The sequence below is a fragment of the Rhinolophus sinicus genome, linkage group LG05, assembly GCF_036562045.2.
Source record: "Rhinolophus sinicus isolate RSC01 linkage group LG05, ASM3656204v1, whole genome shotgun sequence".
In the NCBI taxonomy this organism is placed as follows: Eukaryota; Metazoa; Chordata; class Mammalia; order Chiroptera; family Rhinolophidae; genus Rhinolophus; species Rhinolophus sinicus.
Genome location: NC_133755.1, coordinates 40,521,640 through 40,541,438, shown reverse-complemented (window position 1 = coordinate 40,541,438; position 19,799 = coordinate 40,521,640). Strand labels below are relative to the sequence as shown.

Genomic DNA, 19,799 nt, shown 5'->3' with positions numbered 1-19,799 from the left:
AAAATCTGAAGAAAAGCAGCAAATAAAGGTTCTCATGAATAAAGACAGATTAGCCTTACCTATTCATATCTCTATGACATCAATGACTGCTTTATTCCTCTAATAGGACACAATAGACCACAGATCCTAAGACAATGTGTCAAAAGAACTTTCAACAAAATTTCTGGGAGCTGAGTTATGGGAAATAGGAATTAAATATAATAAGCAAGAAACTGGGTTGTCAGACTCATTTGAAACCTGAAACAACTTCGTTTGGTACAAAGCTTCACAGAAGGTAATCCTAAAATCTATGTTACTCACTTTTTGATTGTTTGGAGTATGAACATTTACACTCTTTCCTTTAGTGGAAAATTCCAATGGTCCTAAAGGCATTCCACTTGGGTTCAGAATTTTCTTGAGCATCTGATAATTTGGCTTTTCATTATATGCTAAATTATGAGCACATGCCAAATATTGGGCTATTTCACCTGTGAAGTATTAAAATTTTTACGTCATACATAATTGGCAAGGATTGTCAAGACCCCAACAGCCTCAAAATCACTCTCTCACACACACATACACATACCCACACACACAGAAGAAACTAAAACACTTCAATGAAAAGCACTGTTTAAATGATATCCAAAAATGACTTAAATACAGTGACTTACAGATTTGACAAGATGAGAGAAACTGGTAATTTTTTTTACACATCTTTGTTGATATATTTACAATTCACTAATCTTATCAAAGGAAGCAAATTTTAAAACTCACACGGTAGTTAGTGATTTTGATTTATGGGGTACAACTACTAAGAAAAACTTGAATAATATAATAGACCAAACACGCTTCACACTTTTTTTTAATGCTGAAGTTTTTGAAAATTCGGTCAAAACAATTGTTACTTGTTACAAATCTCCTTACGTTAAAGAAAAAAAAAATCATTGCAAATTTTAATCAAGGCTTTGAATTTGAGATTATAACTATGCATTTAGAAATGACCTTGAATTCTACGTTTTTAGCCACAATGACTTTAGAATTCGCCAAATCCCCCTCAAGTCCTCCATACCTAGCTAGCCAAGTGCATTCATGGCAAAGTCTTCCTGATTTAGTGCAGAAGGCTGAGAAGTCCCCACCTTTTTTTTTTTTCTCTAATGTAATCTCTTGCCTAGAACTATAAAGTCACTCCCTTCCTCCCCAAACACTTATGAAGTATAAACTTTTAAATACAAGTAGAATTAGTAACCAAAAGTTACAAACATAGCTGCCTTAAAATAAATGTAGCTTGCATTTTGGTCTCCGATGAAGGTTCAATCTAAAATCCAGATACAAATAAGTGATAATACCATACATATACTGTTTAAAAACTGGCATGTTTTCATTGATTCATGGTGAGGTTTAGATACTCCACAAACTAGTTTTCACAAGCCTTTCCCTTTCAAAAACTTATTACTGACCCAGCCACAAATACTTCTTACTTTCTCACTAAATTGTTTATATCTCTTGGTAAGAAAATCTGGGAAGGTTGGTGGGTTGGCAGGAGTGAAGTTCCTAATCCTTCAGTTCCCCTCCAGGCCTTCATTCAAGTGGGAAATCGCTGACACAGGGTTTCAATGCCCTCAGGGAAAAAATTCCAAAAGGAGTAGTCCTTATCTCTTTCTCCTCTATGAAAGTCAGAGAGTGACCATTTTATACCATATTGTCCACAGTAATTTTCTAGGAAAAGAAGGCTAATTAGGCTAAAATAAAAACTCTCGGCTCTAGTGCTTTTTTGTGTGTGTGTTTTGCTTTGTTTTGTTTTGTTTTTCGGTACTGTGGCACTGATGCAACCTACTTTTTCCCTATAATGTATAAGATATACAAAGTCTGTTATCTAGCATTCAATCAACCAGATTTCTGTTAACTAGCAAGTGCTGAGGTTTCATCATATTTGTAACTCATGTTTCCAGGAGCCCTTTGGGGGCATCCAATTCCTGAAGGGATGATCAGAGAGAAAAAAGATTAAATTATATTCACTGCCATTTTAATATAAATATTCTGTTGTTTGGGCCTTTCAAGATTGGTAAACTAAGTTTGGCATATATTACAGTTCTATTAACCACAATATCCCAAATAGTGAAGAAAGCTGCATATGTTGGGAATATTTTTCACGAATCACTATTAGAAGACAATGGAAAACTCCTGGCATTCCACCAACTGACAGCAGCTGTGTTGCAAAGCCTTCTGGGTCTGGGGTTTGAAAAAAAACAAGGTATCAGTGAAGTATGAGAGGGAGAAAAAGAAAAGAGACACCTCCACTGCAAACTTATTATTATAAATCTGAAGCTTAGACTACTGAGATGTAGTACTGCTTTAGACATTAGCCTTTCAAAATCTGGATTTATTATATTAAGTACACTTTTTAATTTACTAGCGTATTTCCAGAGCTATAAAACAAAATGCTTTGAGTAGGAGGAAATTATGATATTCTTGAATCATCTGCTTTTTAAGCTAGTGAAATATTAAGTATCCTTACTATCATTTCAAGAGAGTGAAATTTTTGAAACTATTATTACTACACTGAGTTGGGCATGCACATTGCAAACTTCTTGGCTGTTTTATTTCGTAAAATCTTAGTAATAAACCTTTTGTAAATCAGTTTAATTTTCATGCTTGCACTACCTACTCTCCTAAGCACAATCACCTAACTTAAGAGACCTTCAGTTAATATTAAAGTTTCAACATTTTGTGCCTTAGAAATAGAAATCTGTATTTTACAAAATAATCATATAGACTCGAATAAATGGTTTGTACTGAAAAAGAGGAACCTGGCACTCCTTTAACGATTTCTTGTATCACTCAAATCTTCTTTTAACCTAGCTTTAGCAATAGAAGTGTCATAGAATATATACTGGCCTGCAAGCATTTATCTTGTATAACCCAGGGCATCTGGGCTTTCTTTTCGGACCCCAAACTGAACAGTTTACCTTTTGTGCAGGGACAAGAAAGATAAAGGAGGTACACAATTTAAAAAAAAAAATCTCGCATCTCTCCATCTCTCTTTTTTGCTGTCCTATTGAGCAAAACACAAACTGTATGACTTGGTAAAAATGCCAATAAGAACATCAGCCAAAAAGGAATATTGGCATTTAGACCACATTACTTAGTGCAGTTACAAAAATGAAAAACTTTTATCTTTCAACCCATGTCCCCAAATGAGAATACCCTACTGTTCATCCCCTTTCATCAGAAGAAAAGGGGCTGCAGAAAGTGGGAAGCAGAAGATTCACACTGGGGCAGACTTTTGGGTTTGGGAAATGGAGGTGGGAAAGCAGATCTGGTGTGTTCCTCTTTTGTTTCCCATGAAAATGAAAAATTTGGTTTCTTGTCACAAAGAAGGGCTATAAATATAAATTTAAGATGATTTAACTGTTTTAAACTCTCAGATGGCTACTGACACTATTTGACTTTAGCTAGAGGGTCAGTGAACATATTCATTTCCATAAGTCTGCCAAAAGCTAACTTTGAGATTGTCCCATATAAAGGGAGAACAAGATTCACTCTGCTTATCTGTCTCTGAGAAAAAGCCAGCCTGACAGCAAAACGGGGCTCTTTTCTATAAGACAATGAAACCCAGTTGTTAAATTGGTGTTGAAAAATGTGCCATGCATGCCTTTGCAAATGACAAGCACTTGGGTAATTCTGAATTAACTTACTATTTTTAGTGACAATACTGTCAACTAAAGAATTCCAAAAATGGTCTATACTTACTTGAAAGGGAAAACCATTTAATGAAATATACCTTCAAATCTCAACGTCACATGCCTTTGCCAATCCAAAATTTTGTTCTTGGCTGTTCAGTGAGAATGTAACCAAGAGTATAAATAGCTTTCAAGTGTTTAATGATTTGTTTTTTGTTTTTTTTTATTACTGATCAAAAGTAGTCTTTTCTTAGATCAGCTTTATCTTCTTTCAACACTACACAGAGGAACAAAGACAGAAAAGGCAACTCTAGAAATACCAGGTAAAGTTCACTATTAAACCTGGGCATGATTCCCAAAATATATATCTAAAAAAAAAATTCAGTCGGCAAAGCCGAGAGTGCTGCCTAAATATTTTCTTGCAGAATTCTTGTGTTCTAATGTCAAAAACTGATCCAAGAACAGTCTTTTCTCTAGCAACCTATCTGTAACCCTGAAGAGTTTCCTCCCACCCCTGTGGAATGGGAGTGGGTGGATTAAGCAAAGCTACGAAACAACAGTGGCAAATGTGGTGACCTGTAAATCACACTGGAGAAGGTAGAAGTTATCATTTAACTTACAGCAACTGCTTCCAGAAGGAGCCCATTTAAGCACGGACGCAGGGAGCTCATCCAACAGACTAAAGCAAAATAGAGTAATACACAATGAATTTGTTTGCAGTCCTACGATTTATTGATTTGATTAGAAAACAAAACTCAAATTCTGTGCTGGTGAGTCACCAATCTCATGAGTTTTCCTGTCTTTTCTCACCCATCTATAATGAGTAAGAGATTAAATGGAGGTGGGGAAGATTAAATGGAGGTGAGAATCCTCCAATTCTCATTGACCAATTTTATATCAATCACCCAGAAACTAAACAATGTCGAATTACAGTATACATGCTTTAATTCAAAATTTGCACATGTAGAAATGGAGAAGTAGTGATATCTGTCATCATTTTTTTCTTAAAAACGAGAAAAAATATGTAGAAAAATTGTATTCGGACTCTAAGGATATTTTTCCTCAGGCACTTACTACTGGGGAGGGGTACAGTATTTCACTGCTTATGTATACTGTTCTCCACTGGGCAGCATTTTATGCTGTCCTATGATCAAACAGGTTAGCAAGAAATACCCAAAAAACATAACCAAACCATTATTCTAACAATTTTCAGTGGTTTAGACTGAACAAGTACAATTCTCTTATGTTGCTTCAGCCACAAATATATAATCATTCAACTAAAATGGCTGATAAGAATGTTTGATTCATAAACTCATCACAGGCAGAAATCCAACAATAAATGCCCTGATCTAATGTCACCCTATGTCAGGAAAATAAAGGGCATAATAGATATAGGGTATCATGGTTGAATACGCAAGCATGCCCTTATGGGGAGTTCAGTACAATGCCTTCTCAGCAAGTTGAATGAATTCTGATATATTAGGTTGCTGCAAAAGGAACTACGGTTTTGCAATTATTTTTAACCTTTTAAGCCACAATTACTTTTGCACCAACCTAATACTGTAAGAAGTTCGAAAATGTCTACCGTTTACCTCAATTATAAACTTCATAATATGATATTAAGTTTACTGATCTATACGCTTATATTAGTAATAAATAAAAATGAAGATATCAACATATGTAAGGGTTCCCAAAATATAAATGGTTATGTTTATTAGCATATTATTTTACATGATCCCCTATTATTTATTATATTTGAATGTACATATGTAGGCATATTCATTAGTGATATCTACAATGAGTGCATATATCTATATATATATATAGATATAAAGATAGATAGATAGATAGATAAAAGACTAAAATCACATTAGTAAGTCTTAAGAGAAAAACATATATATAACCATTAGAATTAAAATGCTAATCTTTTAAATAAAGTTTTATTCAAATTAAGTAAACTGAGGTAGAAAATTGGATACCAAGACTGTTTATAAATCTCATTATTGTGCTTGGCTTGACCCATATCTTGAAAAATGTCAGTTACGTGAGGGTTAATATGGACATATCAGTCACTGCAGTAAATAACTGATTAGTTCTAATACTGACTTACCCAAATGTGTTAGTTTTGGGTAAGGGACTAGGATGATCAAGATTCCAAGGGGAGAAATATGTCCTACGTATAATATACGGTATGTCAGTATTTACAAACGTAAGCCGCACCTAGCCGCACCTAGGTGATTCTGCACCTAGCCTTTCTCTCTGTTAAGGACCATACCACACTGAATTTTGAAGGCTGATTTCTATGGATCAGCTACCCTCTTGAAAAACTTCTGTTGTAACTTGCGCCCTATTTAAAACATTACTGCCTTTGCCAGTTGTGATATTATATCTGCGGATAACTACTGTTGAACATATCTTGGGAGATAATGAAAAACTGGCTATTCTGTGCTCCGTACAATTTGACTTTTTCTTAGGCTTGATCAGTGAGAAAATAGTAAAATAGTAACACACTCTGTTCTCGATCTGACCTAATTTTCATGCTAACAGATTCTAGGTGATAAAAATCAAATGCGGAATATTAAAAATGTTTATATGGCTGCCAGATTTTCTTAAATAAACACCTCATAGAAAAATGTTGTTTGTTTCTTCTTTTAGAAAGAAAACATACCTCCCTCTAAGACACAGAATTAAGAAAGAGGTACGTTGCTCTCACTTGAAAGATATAGGCCGTATTTGTCCCATTCCACATTGTTGCTTTGCACGGTTAACATCAATCACACCAAGCTCAGACTCCCCTCATATACTTGTACAATGCTAATCTGAAAATAGTCTTCCTTGAAAATACTACCACCTAGAATCTAAGCTTTGGAAAACACCATGTAAAAAAATAACTATTTCACTTTATGTTTTGCATTACAACTCACATACATGTGATTTCACAGGTGTTATCTTACTGGATTTTATGTCTGTAAGCTGTTCGGTTTTAAAAAAAAACATTTTTTTCAAATTTAAGAAATTTGCTTTGGTTATCATGTTGGGTGAATGGCAGTCTCTCTGGGATACCATCTCCCTTTAATGTAACCCTTCAGACCTGTTGCTGTACGTAATGGAATATTTTACAATCTGTACTTTGTTTTAGCAGTCTGGACAGCCACAGGGTCCTTCAGGTGCCGTTCCCAGGGGAGTTTCCCACATAACCACCGCAGCAGGCAGTAGCCGAGGATCTCGAGGTCACTTCGTCTGGACAAGGCTATAGGAGTAAGCATTAAGAGAGAAAGATGAGGGATAAGCAAGTTTTGAGAAATAGAGAGATCACTGAATTAACTACTTGCTATTGATGAAATATGAAAAAGCCAAATGGGCAACATATTTTGTTTGTTCAGCTGGAGTAAAACTTAAACGCCTAGGCGTTGGGCCCCAGTCCACAGACAGGCAGTGACTGGTTGCTGTTGAAAGTAAGGGTCAGTTTCCTCACCTCCTCCAACTTCATCCTTCCTTAGTCTGGCCTGTCACATGAACTTGATCTCCATGGCCTCTGACATGATCCAGACAACCCATAACCTGGCACCAACACTTTCTCAAAGAGCCAAGCAGTAAAACAAAGAAATAAATGTCTGCAGCTAAATTGCTAACATATGTTACAGGAAGTCCATGGGGTCTGCATTGGTCATGCAGAGACCCTTTGAGCGCAGACTAAACATTGATGGCCTTTTCTGTTCCACTCACACTAGCAGCATTTGAAGTTGGAAGAATATGACAAAACTGCCATCTAGTGTGCAGTATTAAAAAACAGGTCTGTCTTAAGATTTTTCAGTTAATGAAAGTACAGGATAATACCTACTGTTTTGGTTACACAGTTCTAAAATTCTACAAGTATTATTTTTAGATATAAGCAGCACTAAACTAAGATTCTAGTCAAATATCCTGAATAGAAGGTATAATGATGAAGCACTGGTGTGCATGAGGGTGTGGGCAGAAGTCGTGGGAGGTAGATTTTGAAGCCAAAACACAGGCTTTCAGAATTTACTATATGATGAATTTTCAAATACAATACAGTAAAAGACCATTTTTAGGCCATTGCAAAAATCACTTATATCAAACTACTAAATTCTGTAGATTAATTCCATCATAATTTTATACATATCTTAAATGCCTTATTTCTAAAGATGGACAATGAAATCTAAGAAACATTTCAAATATAACAAATATTACTGAAATAATGATAACAAAATTGACAAAATACCACTAAAAAACACAACAACCCATTCTTATAACCATTCCCAACTTATAAAACAATAGGCTGTTGTTTACATTTCTACCATCGCCTGAATGCTTATCTGTGTAGGGATATAAAATCTCTTACGTGCAACACGTGGCTGTTAAAGTTGCTATAAACAGGTATCCAATTTTATTATCTTTCATTAAATAAACTCTGAAAAGTTGCTCAGTAAACTTAGTTTTTAATTTAAAAAGTTATCTGCTAAGAACAATGTTGCTAGCACGTCATAATTATACTTGGCCACCATACATGTTACTATAAAAGCAGAAGACAAGATTAGCTCTTACATGTATTCTATTTTAACTGCTATTAGAGTATTGGAATATTACAGGCCCTCAGTCTAGCAGAATTGTACAATCCCATGGGCATCATTTAGTTTCTGCATAAGCTTCAACAATATCCTAATGCAAGTCTTGGCTCTCCGATTAAAATAAAAACACAATCTCTACCGCACTGTTTTGGAGTGATTTCTTCAGTAATAAGTCTCCCATTAATAATGGAATGGTTCCATTTGTACAGATGTGTTCATAAGTTCCTTTTCCATTATGGCAATTCCTGATTACCACCACTTTAAAAAAATGCACATCCTCTAATTTTCGAAAAATTACATTCTGGCACCTGTTTGGACAACATAGGTTGCACACAAGAGGCCCTCTGAGGAAAAACAATCAGAATTAAAATAGAATGAACTTTCCCAGTAAGGTTCCCTGCACCCCCCCCCCCAACTGAGGGATTAATTGATATGAATCTGTAAGTAATGACAAGTCATTTAGATTTCTGAAGGCAATCTTTCATAAACTGGTCTTCATTTGAAATAGCCCATTGAGAGTTACTTTACTTCACTATTATAGTTTAGTTTTACCTAATTAAAATACATTATCACATTTTCAACCTTTTACTTATTTTCTTTTACTGCACATATACATTGATAACTATGGTGAGGTAAAAGTTTTATCAGTTTCAATTAAGTTCTATAGAAATACATGTAATGTTAAAAAACAAAACAAAACAAAACATAAAAACCTCATAGCTACTCTTTCCCTCCATTAAAGAGTGAGCTAAAAGTATTAAAATGCTTCTAAGTATGTACCCTCCCTGAAATTCCCTCCCAGAGAAACAAATTGCAAAGCTGATATGTTTTAGTAAAGTTAAACTCTAAGATTCTACCAACAATTATGTCTTCTTTTCATCTACTGTACACAGAAAATTTTAATACCTCTTAATTTAATTAAAAATATTCTAGATGACAATATTAGTTTCTTTCTGTGTGTAATTAACACAATGAATTGATCATACATCTTTAATTGACTTTAAAATACAACATCAAAATACAGATGACATGAGAAAATGATAATAATTATTGAATCTAGGAAATCAATATTTTGGTATTTACTACATTATTCTATTATTTCCTTTGTATTTCAAAAGAATTACATAAAATGCTGAAAATAAAAACAAAAATAAGAACTGATCAGCTGAAGAGAAATGTTAATATCTAAGCATAAATTTTTTTTTTAGTTTGAAAGTTGAAATGTTTTATGGATTTTGTTTCTGTATAATTTATATTTCTATATAATTTTTTGTAACACCTAGGGTTATTCAGTTATATTTGATAGATAATATAATCATTAACAGCATATTTTCATATAGAGTTCCTAAAAAAATAAATTTTTTACTTATGTTTTTACTGCTTGGAAATGGAGCAAGATGCAGTTATTAATATTTTTCTTCTACACTCTGTTGTTAGTTTCTAAATATAATTTAACATCTAATTTTTCTTTAGCTTATTAATATGTAGCAATGTAAATGACTCTTTTTGTGGAAAGCCTGTGGTGTTCTCAATTGCTCAACACGTCTAAATTATAAAGTACTGCCAAGAGTAACACCAATTAAAAAAAAAAAAGGCACATGTGGGGACTTGAATTCTATTTCACTAGAAAGCAGATTCCAGAAACAACTGACACTAGTATGTATAATTAAAATAAAAACAATTGATGTGATTTATGGAGCTGCTACTGTGCCAGACACTCTAACTGCTTTTTATATTATCTAATTTAATCATCCTAACAATAATATAAATATATTGACCCTGTAGACAAATCAGAAAATAGAGGCTCAGAGAGATTAAATAACTTGCTCAGTATCACAGACAAAAAACTGACAGAGCTCTACACTGGGATTCGTGTTTCAGAATCCAAAGCCCACATTCAATTTAATAATTACTTGCCTCCATCCTCAATTTCAACACCATTCAAACAACATTATGTATACTACTTCTATAGTTAGGGAAGTAACTGAAGCAGGCATTTAAATTAACACACCACAAGACACACTGATACAAAGACAGTTGTTTTGGAAAGGAATAAACACGCAGCAGATTCTGAGGTCTAGCACTAACAAAATTTTGCATGCACTGTCTTTTCATGAAACTCTTTCAAACTACTGCGTTCTAATGAAGAAGGGTGTCTAGTTAAAATATTAATTTATAACGTATTAAATGGTTCTTCCAAGATAGTACAAGGAGTTACCTTACAGAACTGGTCTTTATTCTAAAGACAAACTGGAGTGAAATTATCTGGGTCCAATTCACCAAATGGAAGGAAAAAGAAATTGGGAGAAAAAGAAAAGTGCAAGTATTAATCCGAAAGTGGATCTGATTATTTGTCTAAAGTGTTTCCTGTTTAGTTTTATTTCTTATATAGAGCTACATTATGAAGTGTGAAGAAAAACAAGATTTAGTAGGGAATAATAAAGTGAACTTGAAAACTTTTGCCTCAAGTCGACAGGGATTAAATGCCCAAAATACTAGTTTACATGCTCGGAAATGGCAAGAAGAAAGCAGAAAACATCTAAATAAGATGCCCACCTGGTGAAATGAAGGGTGACTATCTGCAAAACAAATTTAAAGCTTCTTCTTCTTTTTGTAACTAGTAACCTATGTTATTCTGTATTTTATAAATTCAGATGTATCAAGAGCTGGAGAATGTTATGGTGGCCACTAATTTTTGCAATCTCAAAAAGGATATTAAGAAAAGAGAATGCAATGTGTCACATTAAAAACAAAATACTACACCCAAGTCTCTCCTACTTTTTCCATATCTTTTAAATTCTAAGCCTTAGTTTATGAACCTCTACTGTGTGAGGCTGAGGAAAAATTATTCAACAGAACAAAGGTAAAGGTATCTTATATTTTACCAATGTATATTCTTAACCCAACCAAATAGTTCAAGACCTATATGATGACTTTAAAAGTCATGTCTGAATGTCAAAATTGGATTATGCCATGCAGAATAGTATATTCATTATTGTTTATTTATATATCAACCAAAGACTATTTATAGCAGCCAAATTTACCTAAAAATAGAAATCAACTGTCTGTTTTTCTGATTACTAACAGATCCAACAAAGCGTATCAATAACTTGATGGTTTCCTATTACATCTTATCATAATTGAAAATGGGTTCCTTTTTTGAATTATTGTTTAAGAAGATAAATATTGTGTAAACCATGTCACTTCCCCAAGTTTGGTAACATGAAAATACATTCTCAGTTTATTTCACATATATTTTGTAAGAAGTTGGAGTGCTAAATTAGAGTGAAATGAAACCATGCAAGAAATAACACAAGACTTGGATTTCATATACCATAGCAACTGGCAAAAATAAAAAAAGTATGTAATCTATCTCTTTCCTTGATACTGAATATATTACATAAACAAATGGACATTTAAAAGGCAATTTAGATATCATATTTTATGGTCATCAATGATGTCAAATTAAAACAGGTATTATACACTCAATGCACAGGTCTGGAGTATTTAAAAAAGCTCAATATGTTAAATGCAGTATATCTCTAGAGAAATTAGGTATCGACTGCATGCCTCAGTGAGTAGAAAAATCTACAAAAATCCATACCACACATTGATCCAAATATTGCTTTTTTTAATATTACTAAGAATGTAACAAATTTTAAAGTAGTGTATTTGACACAGATATAATTCTCTTTAATTATCAGGCAACGAGCCCAAAATATGTCAGTGTTTATATATGTTAGTTTTTATGAAGAATAAAAAGTTAATAATAGAAGAGATAAGCCCAAAATATATTACTCTAATTTTACACTAAATGAAGCACTTCAGCCACTCAGAAAATATCTTTAGGTCACATAAGAGAATTGAGTGTGGAAGAATAACTGCAGTTTTTTAAAAACATACCGATACACAGATATATGATAGTTCCAGGAAGAGTTATCTATCCATTCCTCCATCTGTCAATCTATCCATCCATCTCTATATATCTCTATTCATATCTTTTGGTTTGTAATAATACAAGCTACTCTGCTTTTTCATAAACTAGAAAATGCTTAGGTGAAACTGCTGATTGGCACCTTATACAACCTCCTTCATTATAAAAACTCAACTCATCTACAGAAAAATGAGAGTTAGCTACGGTTTATAAATAACCACTAGAAAAAGTAGCAGAGACCAGATAGTCTGTCTGATTAGGTTAACAGTCTCAGTTAAATGGCTAACTCATAAGTCAGTTTTACAATGAAGCCTGACTATTTCTCTCGGCCTGACCAGACACAGATATACCTGACACATAACAAATACTTGGACAACTAGAGGTTCCATTTCCTAGTGATGACTTGTTTTGTTCTTTGTGTTTTCCTTTGCCTTATCTTTCTAAGTGTTTATTTGATCTCATAACTGGGTTAGTATAGAAAAGGTTTTTCTGAGATTAAACTACATAGTGACTGTACTGAAAGTAAACACATGAATATTTATGAATCTAACCTTCTGCGTTAACCTACAGGATTTATGGCCATGTTTATTCTGGTTTCTAGATATGACTAAATGATTATTTTATTTCTACGAAGATCCTAAAGTGATAAGTCTTATTTTGGAAAATTAAATGCAAAACATTAGGAATGAATAGTATTCAAACATTTGAGGATATCAAACCCTTCACTTTATATACCAGACTGAAACTGCATATTAAAATTTTAGCAAATACATATATATTTATGTGTGTATGTATCTATGCATGTATGTGTGTACATACCTGTATGTATATACATATATATGTATGTATGTATATCTATATGTTGATATAGATATGTCTAGAAGTTTAGTGTAAAATTTTATTTTAAGTGCATGAAGTGACTCTTATTTTTAAAGGAATCCTATGAAACTTGTGATAAAAATGAATATGTACTCCAGCATATAACGTTCCAGAAAATACCAAAAATATGTAATGTAGGCTGTTCCCTGAATAGTCCTCCCAGGGAGGTAATATCTTTCTGCCATCATTCTCAGTTCAATCTTTTTCCCCAAAGACCTGGCATGGTGAAATCTACCCAGCTCATCAACATGTATTATTATTTAGGAAGAAAGAAACTTAAATGGACTACAGAATAAAAATCTGTTCAAATCTTTTAAGAAGAGAGCTCAGTGGAAACACTGCTCTAAACTATGGAGTAGCTGTGGAGGATTTTCAGAATTACCACAATTCAAATATTGACCAGCCCAATATGTAACAACGCTATTTCCCAATCCACAATCACACTGGTTTCTTAGCTGTTTTAATAGACAAAACCAGAGCAGAGTAGGATTATAACTATCAGTTGAGATAAGTGGCCCAACCATGAGTTAATGTTATTATTAACATTACTGGACCAGAATCTGTATGATGAGTTTCCAGTTATGCCACTATCATAAAAGTACTTTCAGTTTTCTGAAAATTCTTTCACAGTAATAAATCTGGCAAAAGTGAAAACCGAAATTTATTGAGAGTAAAAAAACTTGAAATTAAGAAAAAACAACTAACATGAGCATTTTTTTTACATTTCATAATTTAATTAAAGCCATGTCCCATTTATATCTTTAAATGCTCACTGACTCATTAACAATGTAAATGGTGAGTAAATAACACAATATTACTTAATTTATGAGTGATTATTATCTTTCTAACCAACCTATCCTTGAAGAGAAATGTTGTATCTTTTATTCTGATCAAAAGTATAAAAGCTAATTTCTAATTCAGAAAATTTAACCTATGATTTTTCCTGAGAGAAGGAAGATATACAACCAACATAACTGTTTCACTTTTTCATTGGTCTACCTTAAACTAGTGTGGGTTTTAATTGCTCTGGAAAATGATCAAGACCTTCTATATTACATGGTCAATGGTCCTTTTAATAGAAAAGGCAATAATATACAGTTGTTTGCACCAACCAAAACTCGTTAGAAAGTCTCAGTTTAGGGTAACAGTTCAACAGCCATTAACAAGTGCAAATGTCTAATTGCCTTCTAGTGAAAATGCAGCTCTTTCAAAGCTGTTTAAAAATTATTTGTATGGTTTAGCATATTTGAAAATACTTTTATACACAAAGTTTACAAAGAATATAATTTTGAAAGCCAAAGTTTTTCAATAATCACCATTTTTTTTACTAGCATAACATTAGAATTGACTTTTTGTCTTGCTGACAGAGCAACTAAGAAAGTACAGTTGCATTGACCATATTGATTGTGAACAAAGCAACCATCAGTGGGACTCTGCACCATATATTTTCAATATTGACCTCCTACTTCCTTTTCCATGGCTTTCTGGGTCGGCTATTGGATTTGGACTGCAGTGTAATAAACAGCTAAGGTTTAATTAATGGTAAATGAATACAAGACATAGGTTATGACTTTAACTAATTAGGGAATTGTTGAATTAAGTCTGCCTTGGAATGCAAGGCAGTACAATCAATATCCAATAAAAGGACTATGTATGTAATTTACCTGCAAATGTGTTTCCAATACCATCAAAGTGAGTTTAAATAAGTAAGATATATGAAAGGCGACTAGGAAAGATTTCCACAAGTTAACACTTTATAGTTTCAGCAAAGATTTTCTTATTGTTGAGAGATGGTATCTTCCAAAGTTCTGAGAAGGGCACAGTGAAAAACAGGAATAATTCTTCACATGTGCACCTTTACCAAATTTATAATATTCACTACAAGCACCAAAATTCAGTTGCTGACCTCCAAGTTTAACCTACACAAACTAGCAATTTCCTGCCCATGATGAGCATCAATCTTTACTTACCAACTCTTTTTTGCTCTTTTCTCACTTGTCATAGCCTGTGTATCTCCTCCCCATTAAGACAAATATTCATTGGCATATGAGTACAAGAATTCACTACTTTTGATAAAAATCTCACCAATGTTCTCACACTTCAAACTGACTATGCAAAGGTCATTTCATGGAGCCTTATTACTCCCTACTCTTATCATTCTTCTGAAATAAAAGAATAGGAAAAAAGAAACTTACCTACTCCTTTGTGGGCATCCACGCTGGTAAACTCCATTGTCCCATTATGGCCTTTTCTAGGATTTTCCTGGTACTGTTTGTGGTTCCCATTGGGACAATATCTGTAGGAAAGTCCATAATCTGCAAGATAAACCTGGAAGACATGAACAGACAAATGAATAATGCTTCTGTCCTCTGAAAATATAACCTTTATAATTAAGTCTTACGAAACTGTTAGGTTAAGAATAGCTTTAGATCTACATTTTATTAAACCAAATGGTGCCTTAGGATAAAATATATACAACTGGGGGCCATAACAATTAACTTTCCAACTTAAAGCCTTACTTCCATAGGCAGATCTTGTTTCTGAGTTTACTTAGATTTTTAATCTTTTTATTTTGCTCCCCAATCCCTTTCCCTCCCGGTGGGCATCTAGACATCATAAACCACAATATGTCTTTTTATCTGTATTCATACAGCTTATGAGGCTCTGCCTTTTCTTGTAATCCCCCTCTGTAACATAAAACTGTTTCAAGCAGGGAGAGGGAGATGAGATCAAACAACCTAAAAATATAAACTTAATATTATAGGAGTCTCCATTAACAGGAATTATAAAAATAGTGGACAGACTGTAAGAGGTAATGACTAAACAAACAAACAAACAAACAAAAAACACCCACCATCATGTTGTTTATATTTAAGAATGCAATGTCAATGCAATTTTTGGCACTTTAAACTGATCCATAGCATCACTGTTATCTTTGAAAGTAAGTCAGAATTGCACACAGGGTCTCCAAATAGAATCTAAATTGTTAAAAGTCCGAAGGCAATTCAAGAGAATTTTTCTCAGAATGCTTTTTGGAGAGACAAAGGAAGAGGGAGAAGCAGTTTTACATATACAGCATACACTAAATAGGGAACTGTTATGACTAGATATTTATTCTCACATGTGGTCAAAATATAGTAGTTCCCAACTACATGTTACCATGCTCCCCTCCAAAGAAAAAAGTTTCAACTTTCAAAATGTGTTGTTTCATGTGTATTTCTTTAAAATTTAGGGATTGAGGCAACATTACATGATGTAGCTTCAAGACAACAGAGTACTACAAAACAAATTGTGTTTTAAAATATAATATCTATTAAAAGAAAATTTAGTACTTAAATTTTAGTTGAAGTTTTTGGTTTTAGGATAGCCTAAATAGGAGGCATTTTGAACTTCAAAATATAAATAGCAGAGTTTTCTTCCTTTGTTGGAGACCATAGATTGCTAGAGTGTCTGAAAAAACATTTCAGTTTTGTCTCTCACCCGCAGATGCTGTCTCTCAACACTCCTCAGAAGTAACTGATCGCTCTGCCCTAAGGACTTCAGGGTCACATGTACAACTGGTTGCTTGCTTTCACTATTTATGATGCATTTTTATCTTTATTCCAAGAACTAAATAGATAGACTGACTTCATTCTGCAAAGCAGATATCCCAGAAATGCACATATTGATAATTCAGCAAATTGAAACATGTACTAAATAGGCCAGTCTAGTTATAAAAAAACAAAAACAAAAAAAGAACACTATCAAGAAACTTTTCATGTAGTTATTAGCCAAGAAGATCTAAAATTCATGGAGCACCTAATATACGAGTACGTCAGAGCATGCTAAGAGCTTCATATCATTGACCCACGCCATCCTTACAGAAATCCTGTAGGTATGTACCATTATCTCCATTTTACTCAGATGTAAACTGAAGTTTAGTGAAATTATGTGACTTGTGTAGTACAATGGAGCCAGAGACTCCAGTCTTCACTCTCGATCACTGTCAAAGGGAAATTGCACTGAACAAGTGAAATAGACAAGGAAGATTATTCACGGCTATTGCAATAGGGGAGAGAGATGCAACTTAACTCCACTGAAACAAAACGTGTCTGAAGAGTTTTTAAGCACTGAGGGTGAGCTAGTGAAAAGTACTGGAGGACATTAGGGGAGGCTGGTCAATGTGGCTAGGTTACCTATGTTTGCTAATTGGTGCTTAGACTTTTACCCTCCTTCAGAAACTGGGGGGATAGGGTCACAATGTTTCATGAAGATTACATTTTCAAGAGATGACTCCCAGGTCCTTGAGGTTCTTGGGAATAGACTTTCCTTTGTTGGGAAGCTTCTGATTACTAGTTAAATCTCCTTACTACTAATTGTTCTTTCTGTTCAGATTTTCATTTCTTCGTGATTAAATATTGGTAGGTTGTATGTTTCCAGAAATTTTATCCACTTCTTCTAATTTGTTGGTGTATAATTGTTCATAGTAATTTCTTATGATTCTTATTTCTGTGCTACTGGTTGTAATGTCTCTTCTTTCATTTCTGATTTCATTTATTTGGGTCTTCTCTTTTTTTTTTCTTAATCTAGGGAAAGGTTTGTCTACTTTGTTTGCTTTCAAAAAACCAGCTCTCAGTTTCAATGATCTTTTCTATTGTCTTTTTAGTCTCTATTTCATTTATTTTTATTCTGAAATTTATTATTTCCTCCCTTCTACTAAGTTTGTGCTTAGTCTGTCCTTTTTTTCCTATGACCCTTAGGTGGAAAGTTAGGTTGCTTATTTGAGATCTTTTTTCTTAATGTAGGAGTTTATTGCTATAAACTTCTTAGAACTGCTTTTGCTGCATCCCATAAATTTTGGAATGTTGTGTTTCCATTTTCATTCATCTGAAAGTATTTTTGATTTCCCTTTTGATTTCTTTGACTGACTGGTTGTTCAGGAACATGCTATTTAATCTCCACATATTCGTGAATACTGTGATTTTCCTCTTGTAATTGATTTCAAGTTTCATACCATCGTGGTTGGAAAAGATGCTTGATATGATTTAAATTATCTTAAATTTATTAAGACTTATTCTATAGCCTAATATGATTTATTCTAAAGAATGTTCCATGTACACTTAAGAAGACTGTGGATTCTATTGCCGTTGGATGGAATGTTTCATATATCTATTAGGCCCATGTGGTTTAATGTGATGTTTAAGTCCATTGTTTCCACATTGATTTTCTGTCTGGATGAACTATCCATTGTTGAAAGCCCCCGAAAATTACTGTATTGCTGTTTATTTCTCCCTTCATATCTGTTAATATATGCTTTATATATTAGATGCTCCGATATTGGGTGCACAATTGGTGGTCTTAATAGGGAGCTGTGGGTAGGATTCAAATAATCATGGAAGTCTATTGAACAAAATAGTAAGACAAAAACTATCTCCACCTCACTATATAAAACTTTTTTTTTTTTTTTTTTCAGTTTGGATTTTTACCCATTAGTACAGTATATGGTTCATAACATTTATATTCTTAGATTCAATGAGAATTAGATAAATTCTCTAAAATTCTCATGTAAGTTTTAGTACCAGAGTCTATCAATATTTTAAAATTATAGATTGTGAGGCACTACTAAAGAAATTTAGGAGTGACTGGATTTGTTGGGTAGAGATCTGATGCAAGAGGAAGTCAACAATTTGTCCCAAGTATTCAAGATGTCGACAAATTAATTTGTCTTATATAGGTCAAAGTGAGAGTTTCTACTAAGATAACTTAGTAGAAATACACAGTCTAGAATTGTGTTGGAATAATGCAAAATATGAAAAAAAAAAAGCTGGGAAATGTTAAAAAGGAAGGGAAGAAAGCAAAGTAATATTTGGAGGTTCTATTATGTGATAATAACTGATCAGAGTACCTTTTACAAATTATTTCATGAAATCCAGTCAATCACCCAACTAGGTAGCATTGGCCTCATTTTAGATATGAGGAAGCTGAACATCCCAGTAGTTAATAACTGGCCCAAGTCACAAAGCTCATAAAGGATGGAAGCAGAATTCAAACCCATGCCAATATGACTTCAAAGTCCACTAACTTTTTAGAAATACAATATAGAATTTGGGGTCCTGCCCATTCCTGAAATTTTGTTGAAGTGAAAAATAAGTTTAAAAAGAACTCAGTCTACAGGAGGGTTTACAGTTTAGGTCCTATTTTTATATGCCCTTGAGCTATGAATAATTTTTACAATATAGGACTGCTAAAAAGAAAGAGAAAATGCAACAGAGTCCCATATGTGGCCCACAGAAGCCTAAAATATTTACTACCTGACTCTTTAAAGTTTGCCAACCTCTACAGCAAAATTTCGTTTTAAATTTTTTTATATCATACTTTTTTCCCTGTGAAATCAAAAATAACTAGTTAATATGTTTTACTTTAAGTACAAATATATATAATATTCCTAATTTTAGACCAGCCTGAAGTAGGAAACTCAAGGTCACCAAGATCAGGTAGAAGGTGAGTATTTGCATTATTTTCTGATTTGATTTCCTAAGACTAGACATAGGAAAATTTTACATTTAGCTCCCTAGTGCACTTTAAATGCTTTTCTTCTTATGCAACTTTTCCGAATTTAGTAACCATTTCCTTTCTCCATGAGTAAAAGGACAGCCCTGCCTGCTTCTCCTTCCATAGAGCTTCCCATTACACTGCACTGCGGCTCATGGTACTCCTTTCTACATGATACTCCTTTTTTCCTCACCTTTCTTAGATGTG

The 19,799-nt window shown here is 33.5% G+C and overlaps 1 protein-coding gene across 4 annotated transcripts in view; it reads right to left on the bottom strand.

The window, feature by feature from the left end:
- Positions 1–19,799, bottom strand: part of VRK2 (VRK serine/threonine kinase 2) — a 97,921-nt gene that overhangs the window by 24,378 nt on the left and 53,744 nt on the right. For all 4 annotated transcript variants that reach the window (XM_019717191.2, XM_074332004.1, XM_074332005.1 and 1 more), the window contains exons 8-11: positions 15,257–15,389; positions 6,789–6,909; positions 4,280–4,338; positions 301–467 (exon numbers count right to left, since the gene is read on the bottom strand). In XM_019717191.2, the coding sequence (XP_019572750.2) occupies positions 301–467; positions 4,280–4,338; positions 6,789–6,909; positions 15,257–15,389 (480 nt within the window). The remainder of the gene's footprint in view (positions 1–300; positions 468–4,279; positions 4,339–6,788; positions 6,910–15,256; positions 15,390–19,799) is intronic.